The sequence below is a fragment of the Periplaneta americana genome, chromosome 17 (assembly GCF_040183065.1).
Source record: "Periplaneta americana isolate PAMFEO1 chromosome 17, P.americana_PAMFEO1_priV1, whole genome shotgun sequence".
Classification (NCBI taxonomy): Eukaryota; Metazoa; Arthropoda; class Insecta; order Blattodea; family Blattidae; genus Periplaneta; species Periplaneta americana.
This window is the reverse complement of record NC_091133.1, coordinates 85201930-85225990: the sequence shown is the minus strand read 5'-3', so window position 1 is coordinate 85225990 and position 24061 is coordinate 85201930. Positions and strand designations below refer to the sequence as shown.

Sequence of the window (24061 nt, the reverse complement as noted above, 5' to 3'; positions counted from 1 at the left end):
CTGTAGTTCAAAGTTGCAAAGAATTTACTGTAGTATACTATATTTAGAATTAAACTACAGTAATACATTTCATTTAAGGCATGAAGGGAAACATAATGCATATTATAAATTTACTGTTAGATTGGGGAGTCTCCCTCCCAATAAAGGACACCTCCCAGATGCGGACAGATTGTTATGTCCCTTCGATGTCCGTAAATGAGAGGTTTCACTGTACTGGGAAAAAGGAAGTGAGGAGAGAAAAGAGGAAATTTAATGGTGAACCTACATAAAAGACAGCACAATATCATGTTAAGTTTTCATTTCAGATCTCTATTACCTACAAAAACTAATTGTATAGCACAGAGTATACAGATTTTTATATACAAATTATGGATTTTGTTCAATTTTCATGTTATAGGAAAACAGAAAGACATGTGAAATAAATTACGAAGGAATTTATGTATACAGAGTGTCCTGAAAATATATAGTCTCTACAATCTTTGATTCTGAATAACTACATACCGTTTTTTTTTTTCCAAGTGAAAAGCAGCAAGTAACAAAGGATAATCCGAAACTAACATCTGAACAAAGAAAATTTGTATTGCAATATATTAGAAGACAGAAAACATTAATGAAGTTCAGAGATGTTTTTGGGCCATACAGGGTGGAAGTGAAATAATCCTGCAGTTTGAAAGGGACGATAGAGTACACTTAAAGGAATAGAAAACCTATATTACATTTATATAGTCTGGTAACATCACCACTAACACAGCCTTCTTTCTTCTCGCAATATAGATGTACGAGGTCAATGAACTCAGGTCTGTCTCTATATGCGAACCTCCCTCTCTCGCTAAGACGTTGCAATCTGCTCACATCGTTCAGTGGCTTGAAATTAGTGGTTTTTAAATTAAATTTACATGAAAACCGTCCACGCTATTGAAATACACCAGAGAGATAAATGATTCATTAGATTTTCTATCAATATGGACAAAAATCACGGTCCTACTCGCAATAATTACCGAAAAAACATTTTTTTCTGAAAAAATTATGAACTTTCCAACAATATGGTATTACACTTTTTTGTTACATACAACAAGAACTATTTGCTCTGAAAATCTGCTGGGTTATTTCACTTCCATCCTGTATACAACACAAATACACCTATAAGACTCACGATCATGCATATACGCAATAAGTTTAAGGCTGATGGTGCAGTACAAAGTGTAAGCAAGCTCCATTCAGCTCTACAGAAAACACAACAGGTTCTTGAACTCTCACAGCATAGACCACAGAAATCTGTCTGATAAACTGCCTGTCAGATATCTATCCGAATATTCTTTTTTACTAATGATGGTACTTGACTGTTCGTCATTCACCCACACGAAACCAGTTGTGTAGGCCAATTTACCGACAGAGTTGTTGCCCAGTGCACGTCCTAAGAGTCTGTCTACACTATATCTGCAATGAGATGAGATGATGGAGATTTGTTGGGATGCTACAGGGGAACCGGAGCTCCTGGAGAAAATCCCTGTGTTATCTAGACCATGGACTTGCCCAATACAAGTTATAAATCGGGGGTATGCCAAGGATCGAACTCAGGTTCACAGGATTATATGTCCAACTAGACCACCATGGCAGCTATCCGAAAATCAAATATGCATAACAATAAGACTAAAAAATGGACAAACTGCATTCCAAGATTATTGCACGCACTACATGAGGATGACCCTGATCAAAGGGTTCAATTTTGCCAATGGTACCTAATGAAAAATGAAGGGAATGCTACCTGCTTTAACAAGATAGTCTAGAGCTGCATTTTCCAACCTTTTTCAACATGTGGCACACTAAAGGTGTAATTTAAAATCCCACAGCACATTCATATAATCTACAGTGGTGGCAAAAAAACCAAAGTCCCCGAAATGAGCCACTGAGCATGTCATTCCCGCATTCACAACATAGCGAGTAATCTATTGAAGTTGTTGTAGTTTCGACTGCTGATGTAGCCCATTTCGAAAGCCATTAGAAAATAAGCTGGTAAAATTCATGTTCTGGGAATAATAAGTTAATTAAGTAGTAAAATATAGCTGCAATCGAAAAGTATTGGGAATAAATTTGAATAAGGAACAAAAAAAAAGTTTCCTTTCCAGGCAGGATTCGAACCACGAAAGTCTTAGTTACCAGTCTATCGTGCTGTCACTGTGAACAAGGCTCTGAAATCAGCTACAAGGGTCGGTCTGATTTTTTTGCCACTGCTATACATCAGTGGTTTCCAGCCAGAGAGAATTTTGAGGGTTTGGGGGGTGGGGGGATGTGATTACTGAATGTTGACTTGTGCCACGTTCACTGAATGTTGACTAGTTTGGGTTCAGTCTTTTACTACTCTTTTCACTTTTATTTTTCCAATTTTTTCTACGACAACATTTACCATTTCCATTTCTTCAGTGCACACCAGCAGATCATTCACAGCACATCAGTTGAAAATGGCTGGTCTAGCTAAATGGAACCATAAACCGTCATAACTGTGCCTTCTGTGAGGCCAATAATCCACACATCACTTAACAAAAATATTTCTTCATCATACAGATATCAGAGTTTATCTCAATGCAACTTTTACTGACAGGTGGATTAAAAAAGGGGCAGTGTTGTGTTTCCACCTCGATCTCCTGATTTAATCCTAATGGATTTTTTCCTTCGGATTATCTCAAAGATAAGGTGTATGCCTAAAAGCAGTAAAAAATTGAAGGAGATATGCTGCCATCTCTCCACACCTGTCAGTCAATGTTTGTGCTTCAATGTCTTGACAGTGTTAAAATGCTTGAAAGCAGAAGTCAGTCATTTTGAACATTTTCTTTAAATTAATATTAATATTGAGGAGAAAAATTCGCTCCGGCGCCGGGGATCGAACCCGGGTCCTTGGTTCTATGTACCAAACGCTCTGACCACTGAGCTATGCCGAATTCAATCCACAGCACCGGATTGAACCTTCCTCCTTCAGTGTTTCCCTTTGTGGCCTGATTCCAAGTTAGGCATATATGTTGACGTATATGTCTGGTGTCAACTGCAATTATACTAGGAGCGCACTCAGTTGAATGACTTATTTGGCCGGGATTCCGCAGTTATGATGCACTGCTAGCTATGAGAATATTATGGATTTATTAATTTGTCCTACAGAATAATCTCTGTAATGTTGACAATTAATATTGAGGAGAAAAATTCGCTCCGGCGCCAGGGATTGGATCCTGGCCAAATAAGTCACTCAACTGAGTGCGCTCCTAGTATAATGGCAGTTGACACCAGACATATATGTCAACATATATGCCTAACTTGGAATCAGGCCACAAAGGGAAACACTGAAGGAGGAAGGTTCGATCTGGTGCTGTGGATTGAATTCGGCGTAGCTCAGTAGTCAGAGCGCTTGGTACATAGAACCAAGGACCTGGGTTCGATCCCCGGCGCCGGAGCGAATTTTTCTCCTCAATATTAATTGTCAACATTACAGAGATTATTCTGTAGGACAAATTAATAAATCCTTAATTTTCTCTAAAGTAAACTTATTCTTTTATTCTTTTTCTACTGATTTTCTATTCTCGAGTCTTTAATATGCTACAATTTTTACTTTGTTATTAGTTAATACATAGATTTTATTGAGCATTGAAGAGTGTATACATATTTTCTGGACACTCTGCATTAGAATGATTTTTCATGAGCAAAATACTTCGCTATTGTTCATGGGAACATATATTCGGACATAAAATTAAAGATAGAAGCCGAAGGAAAGTTAAGTGAAGAAGTGGAACTGAAAAGAAGTATAATAGGCCTATGTAGTAATACAACTCTCTTAGTTTAACAGATTTCTACACTCTTACAATTTCACAACTATTCTCATACTGTTTTATACAAGTGATAACTGTGAATCCTCATTAAAACAATAAGTAGGTACAGTATTTATAAGTACTGACAAGAAAAGTCAGATGTTTGGTTGGATTACCTCTCACAGATCTGTAACAAGAACAGGGTTAGGCCTACATGTTAATGTTAAAAACATATTGTATATTATTACCTCCATTACTGTATATTATTTTGTCCTCTTAATTTCAGCTGCAATGTGAGAGGATGGAATCCCCCTTTGGAGAGAAAATAGTCATAACATGAAATTTAACACTATGACTATAAAGTAATTCTTACAAATGGAGTTTACCTACCACGTCTCTCTCTCTCAAAAAAAGTTTTATTCTTTAAAATGTTAAAAAGTTTACAATACCTAACCTCAAAGTATGACTAAATAGTCTCCTTAACAAATTATGTTCGTGTTTTCCGAATTAAAAATTTTTTTATTTTTATTGGGTTATTTTACGACGCTGTATCAACATCTAGGTTATTTAGCGTCTGAATGATATGAAGGTGATAATGCCGGTGAAATGAGTCCGGGGTCCAGCACCGAAAGTTACCCAGCATTTGCTCGTATTGGGTTGAGGGAAAACCCCGGAAAAAACCTCAAACAGGTAACTTGCCCCGACCGGGATTCGAACCCGGGCCACCTGGTTTCGCAGCCAGACGCGCTGACCGTTACTCCACAGGTGTGGACCCGAATTTAAAATCCTTTGATAAAAACAGTCAGTACATATTCTGATTCTTTGATAAAAAGAGTCAGTATATATTATTTTTTGATAAAAAGAGTGAGTACATATTCTGATCATCTGACTGCCAACAGATTTACTCATAATCCTTTAAAGGTTTACTTTTTAAACCTGAAGGAGAAAAGCTACTACAGGAAGCTTCGATTCTACTAACAGTAACTTGCTATTTAATATGATTAAATTCGATTATCACTGATATTCTTATGATAATATCTGATGGCGGGCTTATGTGAGGGCAGCAATGAACCTCCAGGTTTCTTAAAAGCCATTTGTAAGTACGTAAGTAATTAAGTACCAATATTCTTACAATTGTATCTTTGCTGAATCATATACCGGTACTGGTACGTTTTTTTTATAGTAAGCAGAAAGCCTACATCTGCTGATATAAATTAACCTATAGTTTTCAATCATGATTATTTATATTTTATACCTCAGAGTTCCTTAAAAACCATTTGTAAGTAAGTATATGTAACAGCATGACAATTGTTAATTTCAGTGTCAAACTAACTAACATGATGTCCTATTGAAATAAGCAATGCGGTATTTATCAGCATTTATTACGCTTTTCTGCTAAAGTTATATAAAAATTGTATGCATGTAATTATTTTTATTACACTAAATCAATGTACACTGTTACTGTTAAGGGATGATATTTCTTGTAGTAGGCCTAAATAATTTTGTACAAAATTATAACTTAAATGTTTATATGCGAGCAGATTTTATTTCGAAATGACTCATTGCTGTGACATGGGTTTGATTATCATTGTTTCGATAACATGACATTTTGTGGAAAGAATTAACGATAATCGAAGCTCCACTGCAGTGCCTGTCATCGGAATGATAACATAGTCTAGTATATACAGTCACGAAGCTCAATACGTATTAAATTTGCATCCATAGATAGTTGCTAACCACTAGGATCGCTAATATCGCCTCATTACAGACAATGCAAAATAGTACCGGCACAGTCTATTGTTCCTAGCACCCTCATTACTCGAGCTTCGTGACTATATATATATTAGACTGTGATGATAACCTCCATACTGTTCTTTTTCTCTAAGTCTAAATTTCAATTACAAAAGAAACCTTATAAATTATTCCTTTTCATGTGCTTCATATTATACGAGTGCATTACATAAAACTGCTTCATATTCATTCAGAAATATCTAGCAAAGATCCAGTTAAAAACTGATTAACTTATTTCTTTTCTGATTATTTATTTATTTTCGTTTTTAAAGATTACGTAGAAATCATGTAAATAAGAAAAAGGATTGTGGTTATGCTTTAGTAATTTCCAAACTGATATACCATACAAGCATTTTCTATTTAGTCTTTCGCATCAGGTCACATGAATGTTATTCCTTGTATAGTGCAGTATCATGAAGGAAAATAACATATATGCAGCAGAAAATACGTAATATATTTTCTGTTTGCTCACTATTACGTTAAACATGGCAGTGATCAAAGAGGTAAGTAAATGAAACTTACGTAACTGCTTCTATGTCACAGACGAATTAGATTGAAATTCCTAGCTATCAAAATGTGGTATTTGTAATATAAATAACGCATTTTAGCTTCTGCTGAAACTTTCTATTCGGGAAATTTTTACTAACTATAATTCACAAATGGAAAAAATTTTCGATATTCATTTTGTGAAGTTGAGCACTAGTTTTCCACACAAGCGTAGTATGGATATCGACGATTTAAAATTTTCTAACAACAATTATTATTATTCTTTACGTCACTACTCACAACTCTACAACTCACTCAATCACTGCTCTATAATATGAGCATACACTAAGAAAAGTACGCGAACAATTACGTCTACTACTAATACTAAATTTCATTACATATCACAGATGAGCAATGGGGGTGAAGCGAGAGAAAATGGGGAAAAGCAATGACGTGGAAGAAAAAGAAAGTGGTTAAAAGATAAAAAATGGAAAAAAAAAAGCACAGAAAAAATAAATTAACATGACTAACATAACTTCAGAAAACAAAATTTAACATTTCACAGAAGAAGCAAATACAAGGGAAAGAGAGAATCAGTAATAACTGAATGATGATGAACATACACATTTCTTGTGGGGAGAGTAAAACTAGATCCAGGATCTAAAGAACAGATAAACATTTCCACACAAGCTATGTGAGCAGCAATAATCATGAATGTAATGTGAATAACAACATTATATTAGACATCAAACTCTTCATTGTAACATTCGCGGAGTAGAGCCAAATGATCAAGACATTCCCGATACTCATCTTCCTCCAATCCCGAATTCCGAAAGTGATGGAAGCGCTTGAACTGAAGTTTACTCACTTCTGAATGCAGTGATTCTAACATCGTACCTGCACTGCGGCAACTATGAAGTCCTGATATAGCTGGCACTGAATACACACCTGTGTAACCAAAAATTAATGCAGAGAAAACTGTGTTATATAAACAGAATAGCAGCAATAAAGAGAATTAGAAACATGTCGTCAACATCAACACATCTTGTATGACGTTAAATTCTTTTAAATACAAATTTCTACTCTATTTTCGTGATGAGTAGTTGTGCAGCATTAGTTAATCTAGAATAGAGTCTTTTTTTTTAGTGAGTTTACGATGCTGTATCAACATCTCAGGTTATTTAGCGTCTGAATGAAATGAAGGTGATAATGCTGGTGAAATGAGTCCAGGGTCCAGCACAGATAGTTACCCAGCATTTGCTCATATTGGGTTGAGGGAAAACCTCGAATAAAACCTCAACCAGGTAACTTGTCCTGATTGGGATTCGAACCTGGGCCACCTGGTTTGCAGTCAGATGCGGTAACCATTACTCCACAGGTGTGAACAATAGACAGTATTAGCTCAAAATTTAACACAGAAATATCTTATAAAATACGGGGAGGATTGTGTCTGATCTTGATGAGAAATTTCACTTGGGTTCTTACCTTAGGAAAAGCATTGTTTCCACCATCTATCATGCTCTATTGCATTTCAATTTCAACTCAAGAAGACTTTTGCATAGTACAGCCATGTCTATTTTCGCCCACTCTTCGTTACACGCTTTCCATAGACCATCTACAGCATAAGGTAGCCTGTTTTCTAGGATTCTTTTCAGGAGTCCAAATAAGCAAAAATCCATGGGACAACTTCGCGGGAATTTCACTGAACTTCATGGTGTGAATTCCTGCTCAATTCTCTCTTATGTAAGGGTCGAGCCAGAAGTATGTCTTGATGCCTTATCTCATGTATCCAAACTTTGTTCATGTATGTGCCACACAGAGCTGGAATGTTATTGCAGTTGATAGTACAGGGAGTTGACTGTGGCCTTTTTAGCACCACGGCTAATAGTTAACTTCCCATTATAACCTTATCATAAATCTCTCGCAAAAAGCTTCTCTGCATTCAGAATACCGTTTTTGGAAATATTTTTTACCACCTGAATGGTAGTAAATTGCACAGAGTTTGTTGCAGTAATTAAGACAGACATATGCCTCACCTAAAGTGACCATAAATTTCTATTTTTCTCCTACCAGGTGATTCTCATTAGAGTTTCCTAAAGTCCATGTGATGTTCTGCAATGTGTCTAGGCAACAATTTGGGTACTCTGTTCTTGTGACATTTTTCCAAGTTGAAATCCTGGTTGATGACAGTGTTTACCATTTTTAAAGACATTCCTGACTTACGTACAATAACACTTTATGTGGTCTTATCTTTCGAACAGATATCAGTATGTGTATATTAATGAGGATAATACAACAGAGTACAAATTGGTTAATCATGGTGTCCCTCAAGGTTCCATTTTGGGTCCTGTTCTTATTGTATATATTAACGATTTACCAGCCAATATTAAAAATGAACATTATGATGCCTTACCTCTTTGCAGATGATCTTGCACTAAAAATTAGTTGTAACATCAGTGATATTATTTCTGTTAACAATCTTCATTTACTTATTCACGATTGGTGCAATGCAAATTGTTAACAATCTTCATTTACTTATTCACGATTGGTGCAATGCAAATTCTCTTTCACTTAATATAGATAAAACTGCAGACATGAAAATTACTTTAAATCCTAATGAAACTTTACCTACAGATTCAACTCGAATTCTTGGCATTCAGATTAAATCTAATCTTTGTTAGAATGTTCATGTTAATCACATTGCTCAAAAAATTAGTAAAAGTTTATTTATTTTTAGAACATTAAAAGATAGTGTAAATTATGATATTTTAATGACTGTGTATTATGGATGTATTCACAGTTTTTTGAGCTATAGTACATTGTTATGGGGTAATCAAGTTTCCTCCAAGAAGCTTTTCCTACTACAGAAGAGAGCTCTTAGAATTATATAACTCGCCATGAAGAGCATTGTAAACCACTTTTTATTAAAACAGGTATTCTTACCTTGCCTTCTATTTATGTTATGGCTTGTCTTTTATATGTTACGAAAAATATTTATACTTTTAAAACGTCCCATGACATTCATTACCATTTTACTCATGGAAATTTTAATATATATTTGGATAAATTTAAATTATTCTCTTTCACAGAACAGTTTTGAATATATGTCTATAAACTTATTTAATAGTCTCCCTATTAGGATTAAGAATTTACCTATCTTGACATTTAAACGGAAGATAAAATCTAAACTTAAATTAAACCCTCTTGATACAGTAGTATGAAAGAATCTTATGATATTATGTGGTCATGTTTTACATTTTTATATTTTAAATTATGACGGTGCCAAATTATGCTGTAATGTCATTTGGCGAATTAAACCAATTAAATTAAATTCAGTTCTGGCTCTGAGCTATTCTGTAGCCTTGTGGACACTCCTCTTAAGTACACCTACCACAGGGGGCATTTCAAACTTATTAGTAATATAACCAGCAGTAGCGGCTGGTGGTCAAAATAATGAGTGTGCTACAATTCCTATATTGATCTACTGTATACACTTATATGTATTTATCTTAATTTGAGACTTGCCTAGTGACGAAATATGAAGTCCATACGACGTTCCTTCCTACTGCAGAACTTGTCAATTACCCTGGTGTTAAACCCTTCATCTTGGACATCACACTCTTTTCTATTGACAGTGTTGCAAGAGCAGTGAGGCGATCCTGGGACATAGTGTTCCTTAAAAACGTTTTTATACGTTTTAAGCAAGAAAAACATCTTTCTGGCTCAGCAGTGGTCATTGGTGTTGTAACCAAAATATTTAACAACTTCGTTACTTCACAGAATGGATCCTGTGAATTGTTGGAGGTTATGTATCGTAACAATTGAACAGCTCCATCTATATTCTGGAAGGCAGGTGTTCCGTATAGAACTCAAAGTTGTGTCTTTAACTCTCTTTTGTTCAGTACAGTATAGCTGTTGACAGCAACTTCAAGTTCGCATTCAGGAAAATTAGGCTATGCGAGAAATTGCCAGAAAATTTGCTGTTTAACAATTTTGTTGCGTCTAGATAGCTTAAAGACTGGAAACGGTGAGTAGTTTTCTGAATTATACGGTCACATACTTCCTTGGTTTCAGTTTTCTGGGATTCCATTCTCCGTCGCTTGCTGACTGGTTCAAGAGGCACCTCAAAAACCAGGTGGACGGCAGCAGCAGTCGGACACTTGAATTTCCAAATAGGCCTACATTGTAAATAGTTCCGAGTTCTTCCACAAACAAGCATTCTTTCGTTACGCTTTACTTTTGCAATCTCCAAGCTGTGTTGTGCTGAAGCTGACTACAGCACTTCCCCGCGTAAAAATAGCCAATCAGGGCAGTGATTTCAGCTTCACACATGCGCATTAATTGTCTACATTCTCATGTAGAGTTTTGAGTAGCACATTGTACCCCCTCAGGCACCAAAGAGCTAAGAGCGAAGAACTAAACACTCTATAACACGTCATGAACATAACCATGGGAAATTGTCAAATGGCAGATCAGATACTATGGTGGTATTGCAAATACATTATTTGAGCAAAAATTATCATTGTGCTGTAGCACTGTAGCACATAAGGACGGGCCGCCCCTGATAACCAGTTCTTTATTGTTTTTTTTAAACAACTATTCGTCTTTTTCACAATACAGAATGTTCGAAAGAATTTATTTATCCTTTATTAGGGCATATCTGGACTGAAACAACTAAGAAATAACCCCTTAAAAACATATTCTCTTGTGAACTCAGCTGAGGCCTTTCCACACATGCGCAAAATCCACTTAATCCAGCCAGCCATTTTTGTTTCAGAACACACGTACTCTTCCTTCTGCCCTTTCACTCAACATAAGTACTGAATTCCAGAATTGTGGCTAGTGAAATGAGATTTTTAAAACAAACGACAGGTTGTACACGAGTACATAAAAAAATTCAGACATACTAAGAGAATTACACGTCACTTCTGCTACCAAATATATTTATATATACAGTAAAAATTGGAACCAACATGTAGAAAGGATGAACCGAGCCTGTATGCCCCGTCAACTTTTTAATTATGAGGGCAGAAGATCTCTAGGAGGAAAGAGACCATAACAAGCTGCGTAATAGCAAGAGGATGAAAGAGAAGAATTATTAATATCAAAAATGCTGTGGATGCATCCCTAGGAATCCTCTTCATACATTGCTACTTTAAAGTTAAGTGCAGCAAGAATAAGTTGCTAACAGCTGGTCAAGTAGTCTCAAATTGTTCCATTATTGTTCATATGTTGCAGTACTAGAAGTGCACTGTGTTTTGTACTGCAGCACAGCAAAACTAGTGAAGTGTAACCATATCGTAAGCAACCACCAATAATTTAGATCAGAACTTGCTATTCTACTATATTAAAAAAAATTTCAGGATCAATGTGAAGTAGATGAATATTACTTACCAACGTTTTCAGGCCTTTTATTACTGTTGACAGAACCATCCAACCCAACAGAATCAGTAAAGATCTGAGGGAAAGGAGGAGTGACTTTACACGGAGACTGTGCAGAAGTCACATGAGATGCTGTAGCATAGGAGCAACATGATAAGAACAGGTTCAGCATCTCTTGCACATTTGCACACATGTAAGCTGGATTCCTATCTTGCTGCATCCTGTTACTCCGTGGACTGGTCAACAAACAGAATGTGGCATAAAATTTTTAATTGTACTTATCAAACAAAGCAATTATTAAAATAATTATGAACTAAATGCAGGTTTGTCACATTACATGCACTCATATTCTTAGATTCCTTTCTTTTTCTTTGAAAAAGTAATATATAAAAGATTATATCAACATCTAGAAAGATACAACATTTCAGACCCAAAACAGTTTGAATTTAGGAAAAATAATGGCATGGAAAATGCAATGTTTAGTTTAACTGACAAAATTCTGAAGGCAGTTAATAAAAAATTGCAAGTTGGAGGGATTTTCTGTAGCGATCGGTTTGGAAGTAAATGCCGAAAAGACAAAGTATATGATTATGTCTCGTGACCAGAATATTGTACGAACTGGAAATATAAAAATTGGAGATTTATCCTTCGAAGAAGTGGAAAAATTCAAATATCTTGGAGCAACAGTAACAAATATAAATGACACTCGGGAGGAAATTAAACGCAGAATAAATATGGGAAATGCGTGTTATTATTCGGTTGAGAAGCTCTTATCATCCAGTCTGCTGTCCAAAAATCTCAAAGTTAGAATTTATAAAACAGTTATATTACCGGTTGTTCTGTATGGTTGTGAAACTTGGACTCTCACTCTGAGAGAGGAACATAGGTTAAGGGTGTTTGAGAATAAGGTGCTTAGGAAAATATTTAGGGCTAAGCGGGATGAAGTTACAGGAGAATGGAGAAAGTTACACAACACAGAACTGCACGCATTGTATTCTTCACCTGACATAATTAGGAACATTAAATCCAGACGTTTGAGATGGGCAGGGCATGTAGCACGTATGGGCGAATCCAGAAAAATGCATATAGAGTGTTAGTTGGGAGACCGGAGGGAAAAAGACCTTTAGGGAGGCCGAGACGTAGATGGGAGGATAATATTAAAATGGATTTGAGGGAGGTGGGGTATGATGATAGAGACTGGATTAATCTTGCACAGGATAGGGACCGCTGGCGGGCTTATGTGAGGGCGGCAATGAACCTTCGGGTTCCTTAAAAGCCATTTGTAAGTAAGTAAGTAGGGATTTTCTGTGATTTATCCAAAGCATTTGACTGTATAAATCATAAAATGCTGCTAGACAAATTAGATTATTATGGAATTAAAGACGTTGCACACCAATGGTTTCACTCATATCTCATAGATAGAAAACCGAAAGTCGAAATCAATACAACTATGAAATCTACCTCGACATGAGGAACTATTAATAATGGAATTCCTCAAGGATCAATATTTGGACCCCTACTTTTTCTAATGTTCATAAATGATCTTGCGCCCCACCCCCAATAAAAGATGTAGGTCATCCCATATTATTTGCAGATGACACAAGTATAGTAATTACAGCCAATAACTCCAACACATTCGAATCTTCAACAGAGGAAATTCTGTTCAAAATATGTGACTGGTTTTCAGTCAATAAATTAGTATTAGATTGTAACAAAACTAATATAATTCAATTTAAATTCTGTTCAAATTCAACCTCGCAAATTTCAATCGAAATAATTAACAATAGGTCCCTATTAGAAACAACAACCAAAATTTCTTGGCTTAAAATTCGATAATGTATTAAATTGGAAAAATCATATTAAAGAAATGACCTCCAAACTAAATTCAGCATGTTTTGCTATTAGATCTATGCAAAAGATAGTAAATATCAATACCTTGAAAACAATATACTTTGCATACTTCCACTTGGTAATGAGTTTTGAAATAATATTCTGGAGAAATTCCACAGATAGTAACAGTATATTCCTACTACAAAAAAAAAATGAGTAATTAGAATAATAGTAGGTGCCAAATCTAACGAATCATGTAGGACTATTTTAAAAAAACTACAAATAATGCCCATGGCTTGTCAGTATATTTTTTCATTAATAATATTTCTCGTATGTAGGCTAATCGTGAAAACTTTGTAAATAATTCAACAGTTCATAGCATAAATACACGTCAAAAAAATTACTTTCATATTCCATCGGCTATCAAAAAGGAGTGCGTTATATGGCAGTAAAAATTTTTAATAGTTTCCCTATTGATATAAAAAATAAAACTCAAAACATAAGATTATTTAAGGCCAAATTAAAGTACCTAATTTCTCTCGCCTTCTATTCTGTAGATGAATTCATGACATTCGACAACAATTCACGAAATCACCCTGTATAGGTTGGCTATTAGGTAAAGTACTATAGGTAGCTATTAGTTATGCAATGATAACAGAACAATTGACGAATTTCATGTTGCTATTAATTCATTTTTTATGTTATGCAATTTGATGAACCAAGGCATATTTTTCGGTAAATCAGCAGAGATTTTCTGTGGAAGCATTTTTCAAAACTGGGAGAGTTATGAAGACAAAAAAGCTAAAGAATTGAGTTTAAGTTCCAAAATGTGGAAGGATATCCAAACAAGACACGATTTTACAGTGGGTAAACAATTTTCGTATTCATGACAGTGTTGTGTTATCGTTTCATGAAAATATTACACATTCTGAATACCTGAGAACAATGAATGAGTGTGAACTGCAGTGACAAGAAACTTGGTCCACTCAGCAAGGAAACAGTCATTAGCGTTGAATACCCCTGGTATTAAAAAAAAAGTATTTACACAAAATGTCCACGATTAACCAATAATATGCCATGGTTCATATAACTGCATAAGGCACAAAATGAATTCTACCTATTCCCAGTGTCCACTCCATGTAATAAGAGGCCATTTAACAAAAACTGTTTTCAAAAACTAACAAGATAACTAAATAAAATTGCACATAGTAAGGCTTGTTTTAATCATACAGTTTACTTTGTATGCATTAATATGATCTTATAAAAATACTTTAGAAACCACCCATAAGTATCATATTAATTTCTCAGACATGTCAATAGATCTCTCCACAAGTCTACTTACCTCATCAATTTAGGTTCTGGTACACCACGGAGAACAACTGACTGACACCAAATTCGGTCATTTTCCAAATCACAGCTAGGAGAAAGTGTTTGCCACAACGGACCTTCCCATTTTTCTAGTGTGTCTAGGAGGTAGGAATCATATTCCATAGAAAATGGGAGTCCGAGACTTGCAACAGCTACTCTACGACCAACTCTGTTTAAGGTGTCACACATCTCTGAGAGACGAGAAGATACTCCAGTCTTTAAGCGATAACGAAGAGTTAATGTATCTAAAGCAGCTGCTAATATAGCACTGCTGTGATATGCCAATGATTTCTAGAAAAGAAAAATTTAAAATGTACAGTCACTTTCAAAAAATAACATGTAAATAAATTGAAACTTTAGGTAATTACGTTTTTTTTTTAAGTGTAGACTCTGAGAGATATTTTATTCACCTTTTTGCTTCCAAACATTAATCAACTGATTTACTGCCACTTGAAACTGAACTGAATTACAGCATCGAATTTTTAAATGGATTTAACATAGCTACAGATTCTTAACACTTACTGCAAACTATGAATATGCCTGGTTTACATATAGAGTGTCTCGCCTGGTTCACATTCAGAGTGTCTCAGAAGGAATGTAAAATACTTTTGGGTTAACCTACGTCGATTTAACATGATATGAAGGTAGCGTATGAAGAGCTTGCCACCGAAAGCTGAACAAATTTTCAGCAACATTCAGGTGGACTCGGCTTTGTTCAGCTTGCTGCCGGCAGTTCTGTGAACCATCTGCTGGTTGGGCTGAGTATTGTGACTACGTTAGGAGCCAGATTTATCGAATTCACAGCGCATGTATTTTATTGTAACATAAAGCTTGTAGCAGAATAACCAATAACATAACATTGTTGAAAATGCAGAAGCATAATTTCGTTTAGTATGAAGACACAAAATATAACAACAAAGAAATTTAAAAATATGTAATCATATAAGCCTAATAACTGATATGTGACACTGTAATAAAACACGAATTTAAAATTCAATGTGTAATTTTATTTAAACATTCTGATAACCAGGATAATATGGTCGGTTTATTTTAATCTGTCATATGAAATCATTCTTGTTCTTTGATATTGACATTGTTCGACATAATTTTATGCAACAAACACCAGTTTAGCACTAAACTTCTTTAATATATAATAATATGACATACATTTAATGTAATTCCTAACTATAAATTTCAACCATGGAAGTGTATTAAGATATAGAGTAAAGACAATGGGGTCTCATATCGACCTGTGATTTCTAGTTAAATGTATGCCATATCTATTAGAGAAATTTAATGCTAAATTAGTGTTAGTTGCATAAAATTTTATGTCGAGCAATACTGCTACCAAATAAAAATAATATGCAACAGAATTCCTACACGGCTCTGAGTTCACATTCAGTCTCTGAAAAATTGAGTACCCAGACAATTCTGATTTAAAAAGCAGTAGGACATGGTGAATATCCCCTATGTTTCGATGTTTCAAGAGGGGCCAATTTAGTTTTTAAAGAATTTATACACATTATAAACAACTTCTCTAGTTTGACTATGTTTTATTTTAGCATTTCCTAATTTAAAATGAACTGGGGACATTGTTAAGTACATAGACTATTACACACAATTCTGAAAACCGTAGTTATTCAACAAACAAATTTTCAACTAAATAAAATATATAAAAATATTAATACACACGAATCATTTGGTAGCTAATCAGTTTCAGATTACATCTAGTAAACAAAGAAAAACTCACAGCTAGACAGAACCCTTTGATTGGGAAAACATTGTCCATTTTCCTCAACAGCAGCAAACAAACAAAAAAACATGTCTTCATATTCACTATACGAATAACTGAATTAAATGTCAAATGAACGTATCTTTAGTTGTGTGTGTTGCACAGGCGTTGAGTTGCTCAGATGCTGCTGTGTACAAAAGATCTAGCATAACATGTCAAGCATAGTACACAGAACCGCAAAGTGTTCTAGTATTTCTTGCCTTAATTTCTCTCCAATCTTTAGAATTTGAACATAGATGTATAAGGTTAATCAAAACTGCATTACCCTAAAGTATTTTACATTCCTTCTGAGACAACCTGTATGTGCTCACAGCATCTGTTCTGTCACTGTCCATCTAAAGGTACAACCCACTTCCATGAAATTACCGTAGTCTCACTGTGCTCGTAACATTCGTATAATGAATAAATGTACGATGTCAAGAGGTCAAACTTTCATGTAGCATGGCTGTACATCCACTTGTTTGCGTAGCATAACTGAAGTTACCTCAGTTGGCTGTGCTATCACCCCTCTCATGGCAACTTCCTACATTAAGAGTACTGTATATCTTCCGAGTATAATGCTTAGGTTATATCTGTTTCACATACAATAATTTTCACGTAAGCTTTCGTATTTAAAATTACGTGTATTATAATAACTCTTATCCAAGATGTGAAAATTTAAAAGTAAGGAAACTATATAGAAGTGTATTGACTTACATCATATAACAAATGTGGAAACACTCTAGGTGGTCCTGGTTGTCTCCAACCAGATGAGCCCGTGCATAATGGAACAAACAGGGAGCTGTGCTCTGACAGGCAGTGAAAGCCCAGTGTCAGATTTAACATTCTGATGTTATCCTTCACTGGTGTGGTATTGCTAAACTCAGACGATATTGTAGGAAATACTAGTTTACTTTTCGTTGAGTACTCATCTTCTAAATATTCCACAACACTTGTCCCAAGACCAGCAAATCCATCGGTGCCATCCATCAGAATATGAAAGCCCTGAAATATAGTATAGGTACTTGAAATGATTAATCTATTCTTAACATATAATACAAAGCAGAAAACAATTTTTTATAAAAAACACAGACTAAGGATTTTGGTTTTATATAGTCCTAATAATATATTTTCGTTATATTTTATAGTAGCGACATTCTTATTTCCTACTACATTCCTGAGTACTGATGCAACTAAAATTCAAGCCATTCTTGCAGTCTTCCTCAATAACAATTTTATTATTCATTGTGTACCTGATCAATGTTCATTTAAGTGTATTGTAAAAAGTAATCAGTTTGCATTGTATTGCATTGTACTGTAAGTGCTAAAATTCATAAAATATGCAATTCATTTTGGGGTTTTTCAGATAAGTCTTAAAGACATCTTTAGTAGAATAAATATATTGTTTATTTTTCAGTCAATAACTTATCGCATAATATTTAAGAATTTATTCCTTTATATTACATTTAATGTTTTATGAATGTTTTCGTCGCCCAGTGACATCATCAGATAAAACTTTATGAATAGGCAATATTTTAACCTCAAATTTGTGAATACATGTACATTAAGCATCAATTATTACTAGATAAAATAGATGAGACAATAAAATGAGATAAGAATAATTCTGTTCTCTTTCGACATCATAGGAAATGTATTTATAATGATTTATAATGATAGTAGAATAAATTTACCCTAGAAATCTTAGTTAGGTAATAAATAAAATTATTGAATTAAATACTATTATAGTCACAATCATGCCATGGTATGAAAGAAAAATTTCACAACCTCGAGCGGGAATCGAACCTGCGACTTCCTGTTCTCCGGTCAGGCGCTCTACCACTGAGCTATCGAGTTTGTCTCACGCCAAAGGATCGGAATTATTCTTTCATACTGGCGACTCTGTTATAGACTCTATAACAGAGTCGCCAGACAAACTCGATAGCTCAGTGGTAGAGCGCCTGACCGGAGAACAGGAAGTCGCAGGTTCGATTCCCGCTCGAGGTTGTGAAATTTTTCTTTCATACCATGGCATGATTGTGACTATAATAGTATTTAATTCATTAATATGTCACATCAACGGACGTATATACGTTACCCAAACATCGTAAGATGAAGATTACATAAATAAAATTATATACACAACTTGTGTGTAACTTGGACTTTTTGCACTAGTGTAATTATGGAATGGTTTGAAAAACTTTTCACTAATGAAAAAAGTAGATGAAAGTTACATATTGAACACCATTTACATAAATATTATTTACTATCACATATTCCAGTCTTCCTTCCATTTGAACTCACCTTTATATTGAACACCATTTACATAAATACTATTCCTATCATATGTTCCAGTCTTCCTTCCATTTGAACTCACCTTTATATTGAACACCATTTACATAAATATTATTCCTATCATATGTTCCAGTCTTCCTTCCATTTGAACTCACCTTTATATAAAAACAGACTTTTAACAGTCTTTCAATACCAATATTTATTGATATAACTATCTAGTCAGTAGGTGCATTATGCTTCGTATATGAATATAAATTTATTGCAAACTGCAAGAATTAAATTCACGTTCTACAACTTAATATTTCTTACCTGCATATTATCACATTCCTCCACATAAACTCTAATTCGATCAATGAACTCCTCTTGGAATATCTCATTCTTCCAAAGGTTCACACCATAGTTAAACACATCAAATGGCCTTGTGTCACTTTTGTGTTCATATTCGTTTATAATCGATACTGTTCGAGGATGATATCTAATGCGAAGGTAATCGGCCCATACATTAACCACATTGTCCAGATTGTACAATTTTGGAATGTTACCTATAAAAAATGCACTAATCAGTAAGCATAACACTGTATTCTTTATATGGAAGTTACAATTAAAATGGACCCAGAGACATGTGACAGGTGAAGTTTCCACTTTTTTTTAATCTTATGAATCTGCTATTAATATTAAACCACTATTAATATTATTTAAGTTCATACTCACTAACAGCTTCCGAACCATCCATTACACTTTCCTCATTTTCCAAGTCATTCAGAAACTCGTTTTTCTCGGGCTTAGGGCTGCATATCACATCCACTTTTTCTGTAGGCCACTGTACTTGATTCGGTTTCACATCTTCTGTATGACCATACAGATCGCCTTCCTTTGGAAGATGACTAAGGCTACCCTTTAGGTCTACTAAAAGTAATCTTGGAGTATAAGTGACATATTCCTAAAGAAAGAAGAAAAGAGTAATTTCGTAGGTAATGTCTATTTAGTATAGAATTTACAAAGCTTCACAAAATAACAACGAAAAATAAATTTCACAATTTACAAAATCATTCGTAACTTAACCATAATAGTCATGCAAATCTTTCCCGTTTTGGCACACCAATAACTGCCGAAAGATGCCATGATTTTCCACCAATGAAACAAAAAATTCAGATATTCTTTCATATATTATTATTATAATCTACATTTCTAGACTAAATCATAGAAAAACGTAATATCCATTGAAACTGTAATCTGAAAACTTAGATTTTCAACTTTCAAATGAAAACTTGTAATTAATTATGTCCATATGTGCACAATTAACTTCATAGCTGATTCGAAGTTGTAAGCAAAATTTTTGTTGCAGAATAAATTATTTTAAGATAATTATGATAGGCTAGTATGCAATTTATAAAATTACTGTACATGTAATTCGAATCCAATTAAGAAAATCTGCCCTTGCAAGTAATAAGAAAAAACTGTACAACATTTTAAGCAATGAAATTCAAACGATGCATTGATTTGAAAAATTATTTTGGAAAACCTACTTAAAAAAAGTCAATGAACTTTAAGTTTACATTTACCAGTAGGTCTACTCTAAAACTAAGCTGCCGGCACACTGCCACAATAAAACTTTGCAGTTTCTGTTCAGGGGTGTGCACTCTATATCAAATTAAACAAACAAGATAATAATAAGTTAATATAAGACTACTGTATGAAGAAGACAGTTTTTCTATAGCATGTGACACTGAAACTTCCAACTTACATTTTTCTAAATTCTACTGTGTGGGAATCTGTGACAGGTTTGGTTAGTTTAGGCTTTTGGTATGCTCTTCATATACTAAGTGAAGTGAAATGTGTGTTTCGCGTACATTTTGAAGTATTCTATCTCTTTATTCCACGTATTAATAATAACTTTTAGGCTGCCTACATGAACCAATTCTTTTAAGTGTTTTTATTATTTTCGAATATGTTTTCAAGTCAACTGACGTCCTATAATCTCCTGAGTCCTGAGACATTTGTTGTTTTATTTTAAAGTTCAATATAATTCTACACTTCAAAAAAAGTCACTGACACGAGGAAAAATGCTGAAAAAATTCTGCAGATTTTAGTTAGGGCACAAATTCTGGTATATTGTACTATACTTCAGGTCTCTGCACATAATTACAGCTTATATCACAATCATATATGAAGTATAGTATAGTATACTATACTCTTAGGATTCAGGAGGATAGGAATTCTTCACATTCCATAGTACCTTCCATCTGAAAATTGTTCTACTTTTTTTTCGTCAAAAAAACTTTCATTGTTGCACGCTGCATAGAAAACCCAAGAAGACCTTCCGCAGTACATCCCACAACTGTAATTTTCATTTAATTAAATACAACCGAAATGATATTCGTAACAGGGCAAACGATCATATCGGTAAGGTACCGTAATACACTGCACTAAGACAAATTATTTTCAAAAACTCGTTTCTTATGACTGATGGCAGCCACTAGCGTAGGTCAGTTGACTGAGGCACTTGTCTGCCGGTCCAGAGTTGTGCTTGGGCGTGGGTTCGATTCCCGCTTTGGTTTTTTCCGAGGTTTTATCCAACCGTAAGGCGGATGTTAGGTAATCCATGGCGAATCCTTGGTCTCATCTCACTATCACCAATCCATCGACACTTATATAACCGAGTAGCTGATAGACTACAGCATCGTTAAATAACTAAAAAAATGACTGGTGGCCACATCTTGCGCCCCTGGTGGTATAAACCAGAAACACTGAAATGTGCATCGAGCCGAAGTGCCATGTATTCAAACATTACCAAGAAAAATAATGCCAAGAAATTTAAGGAGTTCAGGACTATCAGTCTAATATCGCACTTGGCAAAGACTCTCTTGCAAATACTGAATCGACGTTTATATTCTAAGATGGAAGAACAGTTGGAAGAAGAGCAGTTTGGCTTCAGGAAGGGAAAAGGTACGAGAGATGCAATTGGACTGCTACGGACAATTGGTGAAAGATACCTAGAGAATAATAAAGAAGTCTATGTAGTATTTGTGGAACCTAGAAAAGACTTTTGACAGAGTGGACTGGAATAAACTAAAGGGGAGCCTAAAGAAAATCGGTGTGGACTGGAAAGAGAGAAGGCTGTTCAGTAATCTTTATATGAAACAACGAGTCAAAGTCAGGACAGAAGAAGAAATGTCAGAAGGAAGTGAAATTGGGAGAGGAGTAGGCCTATGTCAAGGATGTCCTTTATCACCTATCCTGTTCAACATCTACTTGGAGGATTTAGTAAAGAACTGTTTTCAGAACATGGGAGGAGTGATAGTAGGAGGCAGAAGAATAAAGTGCATAAGATCTGTTGATGATATGGCGTTATTAGCAGAAGAGAAAATAATACTGAAGCTAAATGACAGCTGTGAACAGTATGGGATGAAGATAAATGCAAATAAGACGAAGAGCATGGTCATAGGAAGAAAAATACAGAAGATAAACTTGCGAATTCTAAATGAGGCAGTAGAGTAAGTGGACAGCTTCAAATACGTGGGGTGTACTATAAGCAGTAACATGAACTGCTTCCAGGAAGTGAAAAGGAAGATAGCAATGACCAAGGAAGCTTTTAATAGAAAAAGGAGCATCTTCTGCGGACCTCTGGAAAAAGAACTAAGGAAAGAAACTAGTGAAATGCTTTGTATGGAGTGTGGCATTTATGCGACAGAAACATAGACATTACGTCGAAGTGAAGAGAAGCGAATAGAAGCATTTGAAATGTGGATATGGAGAAGGAAGGAATGTGTGAAGTGGACAGACAGAATAAGAAATGAGGCTGTGTTGGAAAGAGTGGGTGAAGAAAGAATGATGCTGAAACTGATCAGAAAGAGGAAAACGAATTGGTTGGGTCACTGGCTGAGAAGAAACTACCTACTGAAGGATGCACTTGAAGGAATGGTGAACGTGAGATGAGTTCGTGGTAGAAGAAGATATCAGATGATAGACGACATTAAGTAAGTTCATGCACATGTATATACACTTTTTGCTGGTTGAGTGGAAGAGAAGGCCTTACGGCCTTAACTCTGCCAGCTAAAATAAATCATTATTATTATTATTATTATTATTAAGATATGAATCATATGAGGAAACAAAGAGGAAGGCAGAAAATAGGAAAGATTGGAGAAAGCTCAGTTTGCAGTGAAAGACTTGCCCTTGGGCAGAGCACTAAATGAATGAATCTACTTTTCGTACCTTGGATGTCAAACCTTCTCTGAAAAGTATATCATGGTTGATTTCAGAAGGAGAGTCTGCATTATATACAAATCCTGCTTCCTGAAACAGTGGAAATGTAAAATTTATTCATGCCTACGAACTTAAATATTACTTGCACACAATTTATAGCACAGAGTTGTTGATAATGCATGTGTATTTGATAACGAGTTAGAAACTCGTTGGTATCTGACACATTTCTATAGGTTAAGACCGACTTAAAATTAAACTAACCTGCAAATTCCACCAGTGTGCGCCGATAAAATTGGAATAATTTCCAAACTGCAAAGACACAATTTCTCTTCCTGACGCCATTAGGTCTTTATCATATTTCGCTTATGTATATAATTAAATTACTAACACCATTCGTAAAATAATTTCCAGGGTACAAGACGTACACGAACACTGTCACTTTTTTTCAGAAGTTTGTAAAGAGACAATGCTGCTATCTGGTGGTAACATTCAAAATTATTTCAGATTCATATTCAGAAGAACATTTTACGACGAATTATGTTATTGCAAGGACGATACGAACACTCGAAATAAAAAGCAAAAATTAATCAAAATTTGCAAAAAAAAAAAAATGAAGCAACGCAACATTCATCATGTTATACTTTTATCCTCGTTATACGAAATAAAGAGAATATTAATGCAGCACAAAACAAGTCTGTAATAACACAAAGTTACTGCTATTTACAGGTTAAGTTCGAAGAACCTCGTTGACCACTACAATTTTTTTACGGCTTTAATTTAAGCAGTTTAGTGGCAATTCTTGCTGAGGATTTTGAAACGCCCGTTTCCTGAGCAAGCCGACTGAGAGGTTTTTCTGGAGTATGTTCGAGTCGTTTACGTATTTCATCTAATTTTCTTTCCGTAAGAACTCTGCGTCTGATAACAGGTTTTTTGTCATTTAGAGAACCTGTTTGTCGTAACTTTTTAACAAGCATACGAACAGTTTCCCTACCTGGAACAGGATTGTCAGGAAATTTTCTAGCGAATCGCCTTACCACTGTTCTGCAGGAGTTGGTTTTTACATACATATCGTACATAAAAACTCTTTGTTTTAGACTATACTTATGTCGTGGCATAACTAACAATAAACAATATAACAATTTTA

At 34.9% G+C, this 24061-nt stretch overlaps 1 protein-coding gene across 1 annotated transcript; it reads right to left on the bottom strand.

Moving 5' to 3' along the window:
• Positions 1-283: 283 nt before the first annotated feature.
• On the bottom strand, positions 284-23793 carry mst (misato mitochondrial distribution and morphology regulator). The gene is made up of 8 exons (XM_069816150.1): positions 23179-23793; positions 22927-23007; positions 19423-19651; positions 19021-19253; positions 17137-17424; positions 14623-14939; positions 11463-11686; positions 284-7016 (listed from the first exon to the last, which is right to left on the bottom strand). Exons 1-8 carry the CDS (start codon positions 23257-23259, stop codon positions 6808-6810), a joined length of 1662 nt encoding a protein of 553 aa, XP_069672251.1. The 5' UTR covers positions 23260-23793; the 3' UTR covers positions 284-6807.
• Between the last annotated feature and the right edge of the window lie 268 nt (positions 23794-24061).